The sequence below is a fragment of the Sabethes cyaneus genome, chromosome 1 (genome assembly GCF_943734655.1).
Source record: "Sabethes cyaneus chromosome 1, idSabCyanKW18_F2, whole genome shotgun sequence".
Taxonomy (NCBI): domain Eukaryota; kingdom Metazoa; phylum Arthropoda; class Insecta; order Diptera; family Culicidae; genus Sabethes; species Sabethes cyaneus.
The window spans coordinates 30,795,502-30,806,699 of record NC_071353.1 but is presented as its reverse complement, the minus strand read 5'-3'; the positions used below and the strand labels follow the sequence as shown (position 1 = coordinate 30,806,699).

General features: G+C 43.3%; 1 protein-coding gene across 1 annotated transcript; it reads left to right on the top strand.

The window, feature by feature from the left end:
- The first annotated feature begins 563 nt into the window (after positions 1-563).
- On the top strand, positions 564-10,189 carry LOC128745522 (trypsin 3A1-like). Its single transcript, XM_053842597.1, has 5 exons — positions 564-651; positions 3,121-3,305; positions 3,370-3,547; positions 3,610-3,815; positions 9,986-10,189. Exons 1-5 carry the CDS (start codon positions 564-566, stop codon positions 10,187-10,189), a joined length of 861 nt encoding a protein of 286 aa, XP_053698572.1.
- Positions 10,190-11,198: the final 1,009 nt, after the last annotated feature.

Sequence of the window (11,198 nt, the reverse complement as noted above, 5' to 3'; positions counted from 1 at the left end):
GCAAACTTGCTCACGCGCCGCTAGGTGAATGCACTTAATTCTTTGGTGCTTGCTGCGCCGAGAGCGAGAGTGCCAGTTGGTCCTATACTCGCGACCTTAACGATGACAACCACCCGACTTCCGCCCCCTTGGCGATGATCGACAATATGCGCTGCACTCCGTGCCTGTGTGTATAGTTGCCCCCGAGGGGTTCATATCGACACAGTTTGGGCAGCAGGACAAGGGAGAACCATGGCGGATGGCGATACGTCCTCGAAGGTATCGTACCTAAAACCGACGAGCGGGCGTGCGAACAATGTTCGACGCTCCTCGTACTCACGCGTATGGCGACAAATTAACTTATCCATATGTATAAAAGACGATCGGTTTAAATTCCACAGCCACAGAACAATACTGACACACTCAACTTGTCTCGTCTGCCACGGACGGGACCAAATTTTCGTCGATCGTTTGCTGCTCATTTTAGGCAGTGTTGTGCTATATTGTTTTTTCGAAGCAGTATTCTAGCGTGCAGTTCGAGTTCCGTACGTTTCGGTGCAACAGTGTTCTACAGACGCGTCAGGATGCAGTTACCGTTGGCGATTAGTTTGTTGTGGTTGGCACGGATATCGTTAGCAGTTCCGGTCAACGGTAGCAGCTCGTGCAATTGCGGTAGGTGATAGTGATGCTGAACTAAATGTGATATCCTTTCAAGATCATGTATCGATGTACGTAAGGTAAAGGATCTTCAGCTTTGGCAGTTCGCACCATTGTGGAATGCACTTCATTGCAGCTGCATTGTGCAAAACGTTTCGAAAAGTGAAAGGTTACCAGTGTAAACAATCGGATCAGCTCAGTGTCTGTAACAAATGGGAAAACTGGCAACAGCAATGACAACAACCGATGATGTGTGTCGTAGCAAGCAATTATGTAATAAACGCAAGCAATGACAAAGTAGTGCCACAATGGCGCATACCAACGCAAGCCAGGCTCCAGGCATGAACAGCATAGGATGGGCGGGGGTGTCAGCAAATCACACTAGCAATCTGCAAGCACGTGCTAGTTTTTATTATGATTGTTGTGTCCGATGATGGTCAGCAGTGTCAGCCGAGAAAAACAGAGATAGAGACGCCAAAATGAGGGACTAAAAATAAAACCTGCTGTTTGTTTTGGTTTTGCTGTCACGACGCGGTCTTCAAGTTCCCGCTCCCGCGGGGCTATGCGTTGATGGCGCCATGCGGGCCACAGGTGGTTGCAAGTTTTGCAGTTTCGGGTTTTCGGCTGGGTGGTGCAAATTTATTTGTAGCTTCAGGCTATCGGATCAGGTACCGACCCGCAGCTGGAATGTCATTTCTGCGAATGGTTTCGATTTGGTTAATGCCCACACGGTGCGATGCTTTTAAGATGGGTGATTATTTGTTTGTGTGCGCTGGTAGTTTTTGGAAAATTTTGTTCAATAGCTTGTTGGGAATACTAGGTACATACGCGTTATCGGCGCCACGGCAGAAAAATGTAAGTTACGGACCGACATCGTTTTATTTTTAGAGCAATCGCGCTATAGTGCTACGAACAAACTGTATTCAAAGGTTGCTTGAGTGAAGTTACCTGTCATGGCAGTGTGAAGTGGGTATTTGAACTTGGAACTGAAACATTCGAATGTTTCATATTTTCCGTTTGATTGTTACAGAAAATACAGTACTGGTTTCGTAAAATACCGCTTCATGGTCAATTAATGCTCTACAGAAAACATAGTTTCGTTAGCCTAGAAGGTCATTTTCCATGAAAAATTCGAAGGAAAAAAAAGTTGCTTAAGACAAATTTCATTTCAATTCTTCAAACTTTGGACTATTTTTACGTTTTGCACAGCATGGAATGGATGGGATTTGATTCTTCTGATTTTTTGACAACATTTAGTTGCTCTTTGAGTTCACTTCTCGGACGGCAAATAAGTTACTGTTTGATTAGTTTTTTATCATGATTTTCGATATGATAATAGGGCAAAATAAACCCCGGGCATCTACCATGCTTCCTGAAACCGCCACATTTTGAGGTGACGCTACATGCGTATTGCTGTTAATTAGCAGCATTCACACAACAGTGGTAGTGACGCGACTGACGTGACCAAGCCAACGAAACTTAATCACGTATGTATCAATTACGTGATATGGAAGTAAAGATTTTTTTAAGAACAGTTCATTGATAATTACAATTTACATTCAACCAAGAAAATACATCATGTTTCAGATAAGATAATCGATAACCCAACGAAAATTACTGCTGGTTCTGCAGAAATACCGTGTGATTCGTTTTTTTGCATTCACACTTGCATACAAGTGATCCAGAGGCCCAGCCAAGAGACACATGCAAGTCACTTATTACCCATGTGAAGGTACAAGAAAAGTACTATAAATGCAAAACAAATTAGCTTGAGCTTGAGCTTGAATTCACACTTTGAATGCTTAGGAGTTACTGCTATTGAAAATTGTAGGATTTTTAAAAGAAAACTCTAAATTTGTCCTCAAATATTGATGACAGCAAGTTACTATATTCCAAAAAAGTATGTAATTTGACTGTTTGAAAATCTTTGCCGAACATGTCAAATATGTATAAATACTGTAGAAAGAGCTGTGGCCAAAAAATTGATATTCGTAAAGGGAGAAATGGACCTCTTCTCGAGATCTGCACAAGCCGGAACTATCACCAATCGATTCATTGCATTTAAATAAGAACGTGGGATCTCAAACTAGCCGCTTCTGAATAATTGGGATTACGAGCTTATTTTTGCTCATTGTGCAGCGTTATAAAATGGACGCCCTTTGTCATTTAGCAGTGTCATAAAATTGAAAAGTCTGTCCGTCAGTTAACTATAGTTTCTTTGTTGAGTGACTTAATAGTACGAAAATTAAAAAAAAGTCAAAACTTTTTTCGAGTCGAATTCTACTAAGCAATAAACAGTGGAATTAAACTAAAAAAAAATTTCGACTTATCTTCCTTTCATGTTCGTCAGCTTCTCATTATTTCAAATAGGTGAAATCAGAACCAGATTCAACAGGATAATCTCAAAGTCGCAATGATTCTGAACCATCTAATTCTAGCACGTGTAAATACTTAATAAAACCTTTCCTTTCTCTCGGTTTCCAGTGTGTGGAGTGAATGGCCGCGCGAACCGAATCGTCGGAGGCGTCGAAACTGAGGCGCACGAGTTTCCCTGGCTGGCCGGCCTATTTCGTCAGGGAAAGTTGTACTGTGGAGCATCCGTACTAACCAGAAACTACCTCATTACTGCCGCCCATTGCGTTAATTCGTTTGAACCGCATGAAATCAGGGTAGGAAATTGCAGACTTATGACTAGATGCACTACTCCGTACCATTGTTTCCGTACACATTTAGGTATACCTAGGTGGTCATAACATTGCCAAGGACTATACGGAACTGCGCAGGGTGAGAAGAATCATTGACCATGAAGACTTTGACATCTTCACCTTCAACAACGATATCGCTTTGCTGGAGCTGGACAAACCACTGCGCTATGGGCCCACAATTCAACCGGCTTGTTTACCAGATGGCAGTAAGAACTACTAGCGCCTCTGTTTTTTTTATTGAATGAGCCATTACCCTATATTTTTTTAGCCGAACGTGATCTGAGCGGAAAATTAGGAATCGTTGCCGGTTGGGGCCGTATCGAGGAAAAGCTCCCGCCTTCGAAAACTTTACGATCAGTGGTGGTGCCCATCTGGACCCAGGAGCAATGCTTGGAGGCAGGCTATGGCAGTAAAAAGATCTCCGATAATATGATGTGCGCGGGTTATCACGATGGCAAAAAGGATGCTTGCCAGGTAAGTTGTAACCGTTATTTGTAAAAGGAATGCATGTGACGTTACTTCGCAAACTGCCTCTGGCACGATGTCCTGCCGGATTCTAATTTAGCACTCGCTTGCGGATTTTGATTCCGACCTTCCGTAGTGTGTTGCCTTTGCTTTCCACCTTTGCTTACGTTTTCGAATCTCGATGCGTAGAGTAAGGAGGGGCAAAAGTGTAATTCCCAACGGTCTCCTATTCTCGTGATGGAGCTACGATGGTGGTGATAACTTCGCTCGAGTTACCGAAGTATTCCTTTTATCACGATGGTATGGTTATTGTGCCATTGCTAGTACTTCACTATTGTTTGATTGCTAACATTGTCCAGGCTACAACACGCAACTGTATTTGCGCTTCACCTGGTAGTTGTTTGTTAAATTATATAGATGCATATATGCAGGGACTTTTAAGGGCCAGTGCACTGCCTAATGCTTCATCACGATTATCAATTCACCGTTTGCAGTCCTTTTGGCACCCAATCGTAGAGATATATTTTTGCTAGGTTATTGACAAAGTGGCAAAATTGCATTAATGGCAGCAAATATGATAACTAAGTCTTTTATTTTTTTATACTCTACGCATTGAGTATGGAGATTTTACTACCAAAAGCATTATACGCGAAGCGTATGCGTTCCATTCCTTTCTGATTACAAATTAAATCGTTACTAGATTTAGCTTTCTTTATACGCTTTTGCTCAATCATTTTTACTATTTAATGCACTTTAAATACCATTCTTAAAATTAATACAATATTAAGCTCTAATTTTTCCAGTTCTTATCTTTCCCTGTTATGCTAAAATAAAATTTAATGATTGACTCACTAACGTGCGCTTGAAACCACGTGAAAACAAACTTTTACGAACTTCGACCAATGTCAATGTCACTCTGTGACACTTCACTACACTCATGATAATTCACATGTTTTCATGTGTGAAAAATCACGCAAACTTCTCTACAGAAAGTTGCTTGACTTTCAGCTGGGTGCTAACTGCCTTTAATTCACGTAGATATAGACAAGGCCTGCGCAGCATAATTTCTCAATCTAATTCGATCTATGGCAGCTGAACACTGAAAATCGAGAGAAGGAAGTTTCGCGGAAACCCAGTGTTCGCCAGATCTCGCTCCACCTGGTCTTGCCACGTTGCTTGTTGTACCCCTCTTCGTCTGGTTCTTTCTGGAATCGATGCGAAAACCATTTTTGCAGAATATCAGTCCGGAATTCTGGCAACACGACCTGCCCAACGTATCCATCCAGCTTTAGCAACTTTTTGAATACTGGGTTCACCGCAGAGACGTGCGAGCTCGTGGTTCGTTTTTCACCTCCATACATTGTTCTCTTGCAAGTCGCCAAAGATGGTTCTCCGTTCTCCGAGTGCTCGCAGGCTGGCATTGTCCACCTTTCATGCCCGTAGAGGACAACCAGTCTAATTAGCGTCTTGTACAATGTGCATTTTGTACGGGGAATCAGACTGCTCGACCGCAAGTGTTTGTGGAGTCCGTAGTAGGCATGACTTCCGCTAATAATACGCCATTCAATCGCACGGCTGGTATTTTTGTCCTCTGTTGCCAGTGAGCTGAGTTATATAAATTTGTCGACTACCTCAAACTCACCCCGTCGACTACCTTGGTCCCGCCCGCCAGCATATACTTAATTTTAAACGTATGTTTAAACGTAATGTCCTCTGCTTCACGTTTTAGTGTGGTGTACTGATCTTCCACCGCCTCAAATGGTTTGCCAATAACAGCATCCACGTCGTCGGAAACACAGATAAATTGACTGGATTTATTGAAAATGTGCCCTGCATTTCGATCGCCGCTCGTCTTCTAACACCTTCAAGTGCAATGTTGAATAGCAGGCAGAAAAGACCATCATCTTGTCGAAGTCCCCTGCGTAATTCGAGTGGGTCCGATAATCCACCCTAGATTCTCATACAGTACTGTCTAATAAGTCTAATAAGCTTACCCGGAAAGCCGTAATCGTCCAGAATTTTCCATTAGCTCTTGTCGGTTTACACTATCATATGCGGCTTTGAAATCAATAAACAGGTGATGCGAGGGGCTGTGGAATTCGCGACATTTCTGGAGGATCTGCCGCAGAGTGAAGATTTAATCCGTTGTAGGCAGACCCTCCATGAAGCCGGCCTAATAACTTCCTACGAATCTATTGGTTATTGACAACTCTCGATGGAAGATGACTTGTGAAAGCACTTTATAGGCGGCGTTCATGATAGTGAACGCTCGGTAGTTCTCACAATCCAACTTACCGCCTTTTTTGTAAATATGGCAAATAATACCGTCTTTCCACTCCTCCGGTAGTAGTTCCGTATCCCAAATCTTGACAACCAATTGATGCAAATTGCTGGCCAGTTTGTTCGGGCACATTTTGATAAGGTCCGCTCCAATGCTATCCTTTTCTGCTGCTCAATTGTTCTTCAGCCGCTAGATGGCTTCTTTAACTTATTTTTAGCCAATCGATAGGGGTGGCACATCCCCGTTGCTCCACCCAGCTTCCAGCTGCCATCCAGCTTCACCAATGAAGTCACTTCCTCTACTATTACGGTCTTTCACTTGCACGCCAGGTGTTCATCGTTATCATACTGCCACATTTCGATTACCGCACGGTCGTCAGTCAAAATACTTCCATCTTTATCTCTGCGCATTTCGACCCGCTGCACAAAGCCTATGCGAGATTCGTTGAGTCTTTGATAGAACTGTGTCGTGAAAGCGGTACAGCTGCTCGAGTTCTTCGCACTCTCTCTCCTTCTGGTGGCGCTTCTTCTCCTGGAAGAGTCTGGTTGGCTGTCTGCGCTTCTTTTGTAGCGCTCTACATTCTGACGGGTGGCTTCACGCAGCATTTGTACCCGCGCTGCGCCCTTCTCATCCAATATCTGCTGGCACACCCCGTCAAACCATTCGTTACGTCGATTCAATGCAACCCCGCCTAAAACATTCTCCGCTAGGCTGTTAATGGCTGTTTTCACGGCACTCCAACGGTCCTCTCTTTATATTTAGCCCAATCCTCCTAGAATCCGCTTTCGTCGGATCATCCTTTCAAGAGCGATGTTGAATAGCATGCAAGATAAGCCGTAACTTTGTCTCAACCCTTACCGTTTCTCAGAGAGGCTCGAAAGTATCCCCGAGATGCGCACGAAACAAATCACTTGATCCAATGTAGCTCTGATCAGTTGAGTCAGTTTATCCGGAAAACCATGTTCGTGCATTATCTGCCATAGCTGGTCTCGATCGACTGTATCGTATGCTGCTTTGAAATCAATAAACATGTGATGCGAGGACAAGTAGTATTCACGATATGTCTGCAAGATCTGGTCCGCAGCTGCGCGGGCCCCCATGCAGTCCGCCTGATAATTCCCTTAAAACCCTGTGCTGCTGTCGGTGCCAGCCGATGTAACAGGATCATGTTGAATTTTTTTTAAAGTGTACCCCCTAGGCCCCCTCCAGGGAAATTTCTTGACTACGCTAATGATAACGTCTGAAAAGTACGTCAGTGATCGATTTAAGATTTCGTCTGGCTGAGAGATCTCCGCAGAGGTTGCTCGTATCCCAGCTGGTACCACGACAAAGTTGCTCAGTGCTCAAGGCACCACATCACCACAAGGTACACATTATCCAGTCGTTTACCTACGTTGGTGACGCAACGTATTTCTTATAAAAACGTAGCTAAGAAATTTGGTTCAAGCAATATTCTCAAATCTGCTGGTTGTCTAGAATGACACGAACATACACACAAATAATATAAGGGAATGTCGGTGTGGTTGGACCACCTTTAGTGCATTTGTCTCAAAAGGAACTTCGGCAGTCTGAATACATCGTTGCAGAGGTCCAAAAACAAAATAAATTTCTGGTAATTGCCTGGAAATTAAAAAAGTATGAGCAAAAATGTTGTCAACGTTGGACCATGTTGAACTGCTGCCAAAAATCGTAGGAATATGCATTGAAATTATACGATCCCACGATCTTTCGGTTGATACCTGACTGTCACTTTCCAAAAAAAATCAATAAATAATGAACTCAAATCTCGTTTTACGTCCACTCTTGGGGGGACGTAAATCAAATCGGTCGTAAAAAAGTGGACGTTAATTCAAATTTCGGACGTAAAACGAGAGGACGTTAATTCAAATTTTGGACGTAAAACGAGAGGACGTTAATTCAAGTTTTGGACGTAAAAAAAGTGGACGAATTGACATAATTGGTTCCAACATGGAATAACTCGTGATCCTGACCGTATAGAACGTTGGTGTCTTCGACAAAGTTGTTTAGCAGATCAAGGGCTTTTCGTCGGATTGTATGGATTATAGAATTGTCTCACTACGTGGCGCTAGTGTATATGTAGTACTCTTATGCAGGCTATATCTTGCACTGCTGACTATCTAGAATGTTGCGGTCTTCGGGAAGGTTACTCAAATGACTGTCACCTTCAAGGTGGCATGGAAAATAGCGCAGAATTGACTCATTACGCGCGCTAGCGTATATGTAGCATTCTTATACGAGCTGTATCTTGCGTTGCTGGCTATCTACAAAGTTACGGTCTTCGGGAAGTTTCTGAAAAATTTCTGTTTTATTTGTATGAGAGTCCTTATCCTCGTACCACAGGGGTCTCAAAGCATCATAAAATAAATTCATGTCTCCAAAAACACCCACAAGCCAAATTTGGTTCCATTTGCTTGATAAGTTCTCGAGTTATGAGGAAACTTATATTTCATTTGTATGGGATCCCCCTTCTTAAAGAAGGAAAAGGCCTAAATTCACTATAGAAAAAATTTTTGCCTCCAAAACCCCTTACATGCCAAATTTGGTTCCTTTTGCTTGATTAGTTCTCGAATTTTGAGGAAATTTGTGTTGCATTTGTATAGGAGCCCCCCCCTCTTACGCTCTCTTTAAAATTGCTCTTTTACCCATCCATAAAATTGCTGGCCATTTTATCTATCCAACGACATATAAATCGTTCATTTTCGTTCAGTAGTTTAGTAGTTATTCGCATTTGAAATCTTCTATTTTCGTTTTCACAAAGTGCTACCCAGTCCCAGTATAGTAAACAAAGACGTAGTCCTACGTCAAAATATTTTAAATGTTTGAGCAGTCACTGAAAACCTTGAGCTTTAACTCCATATTTGGTACCAAAATAATAAAAATCAATTCAGTGGTTCAAAAGTGATAAATTATTAAACAAGGAAAGCTTGGCAAAAGTTGGGATTTTTTGGGACCACTCTTTCTCAAAACGTGGCTCCCTAAGTGCCAAATGGAAAAATACGGGTGTAAATTTTGTAGAATTTTCATGGACGGTTGACCAAGCGGGAAAGAGAGGGATAAAAAATACACAATCATCCTAAGACCTCCCCCGGCCCCAAACACCCTTGCACGTTAATTCAAATTCACTACGTAGTGAGTCAATTCTGCGCTATTTTCCATACCATCTTGAAGGCGGCAGTCATTTAAGTAACTTTCCCGAAGACGTTAATTCAAATTTCGGAAGTAAAACGAGAGGACGTTAATTCAAATTTCGGACGTAAAACGAGAGGACGTTAATTCAAGTTTTGGACGTAAAAAAAGTGGACGTTAATTCAAATTTTGGACGTAAAACGAGAGGACGTTAATTCAAATTTTGAACGTAAAAAAAGTGACGTAAAACGAAATCACGTAAAATGAACGGACGTAAAACGAGATTCTAGTGTGTTTAAAAGCTTGAAAGCGAATATGTTCAAACATTTGTTTTCGAAAATAATATGCGTGTTCCGCTAGGAAACCTCCACCATTAGACCAAAAAACCTGGAATATAAGCGTGTGTGTGTGGGTGTATGGTTGTGTGTGAATGTGGGTGTGGGTGTTTCTTTCTTATAATTTCAGTCGTCTGTTTCGTTTATCGACAGACTTCTCAGCCGGTTATTAGAGTACTAGACAATTACGGAGCTAGTGCAATGATGCTACTGACTCTTGCAGCACCGCCCAGCCGGAATTTGAACACACTTAATAAAATGCCCTTAAAGTGTACAAACTCAAATTTTGGATAAAAAATTCAACCAATTTTGACTATTTGCTACCGATAATTGAATAATTCTCTGTGACAAATAACGCACTTTCAAGTTCCTACCATGTATTACCACTTTTTCCATTTCCTCTATCCCCTCGGCAGGGCGACAGTGGCGGTCCGATGCACAAGATGGGCAACGCTGGTAGTATGGAGGTCGTCGGCGTGGTTTCCTGGGGTCGGGGCTGTGCCCGGCCGAACCTGCCCGGAATTTACACTCGCATCGTCAACTATTTGCCGTGGATTCACGAAAGGCTGTCCGGCGAGTGCATGTGCGTACCGAAGGATGTCGCTGCCCGGGCCGCTTAACCCGCACCACAGAGGCGCTAGCGAGCGAACGAAGTGACACGAACACGACGAGCCATGGGGAAGTTATTTATTTATTTATTCTAGTCAGCCAATTTTAAGTCGAAGGTTCACTGTGCACGGTGAGCTGAAGCTAGTGTTGTTGCCAAAATTATACATTATATACGAACATGCATAGGAGCAGAACGTGAAAATAGAAGATAAAAATACCATCTCTCAGACTCAGAGTCGTTTCTTCGTTATCCGAACTTTATGGCCGATATGTTAATTGATTGTTTTGCTTTAACCAACGGTCAATGGTAGCGGTTGAACTTTCCCTAGCCCATAAAGCTATCCGACGCGGTTAGATCGAATTTGATGTGTACTAATGAATATGGAAATCAGTCTGCTTAGGATGGTTCGAAACACGGGCGGCTTTGCTTTGTAGACTTGATCGAGACGGTGCAAGTGCCGCTGCGAGTGCCGATCAAGGGCATCTATCGTACGGATTTTATGATCTTTCGGTCAGTCGCGGACGAGTCGTGTGATGAATTTCGTTCAACGGATGCTTCACGCGCTGTTCGTTTTCGGCGTAGCCGGGTACGAAGTGCCGCACAGTGGCAGAGCCATCATAGCTTGGTGGTCAAAACACACGCGAATGCAGTTAGTTCATCCGAAACTTCTTCCAATTCCAACGAAGCTCGATTTGAAGCGACTTGAATGTCGCTTGATGGCGTGGGTCATCTGACCCGTCCTGCCAAATCGTCGCTGTGTCGTCATCGGCGGCGGCCCGAAGATGGCCGAATGAAAATGAAAGTGCCGCCTTCCGTTGGCCACGATGACGAAACAGCGAGGTTCACGACTGATGTGGCGAAAAATGAAAGTGTTGCTGCACGGGTCTAACGGATGAATGACGCGCGCTGTCGGATCGGAAGAAAGTGTCGGACCCAAGGGCCACGGTACGATCAGTTCCACCATAGTATTCACATTGTCAAGGTCTCGTCCAGCGGCGGCGGTCTCGAAGTGGCTCGCG

Coding starts and splice junctions, on each gene's coding strand:
- LOC128745522 (XM_053842597.1), top strand. CDS start 564: ATGCAGTTACCGTTGGCGATTAGTTTGTTGTGGTTGGCACGGATATCG. Junction 3,306..3,369: donor TTGAACCGCATGAAATCAGG/GTAGGAAATTGC, acceptor GTACACATTTAG/GTATACCTAGGTGGTCATAA. Junction 3,816..9,985: donor GCAAAAAGGATGCTTGCCAG/GTAAGTTGTAAC, acceptor TCCCCTCGGCAG/GGCGACAGTGGCGGTCCGAT.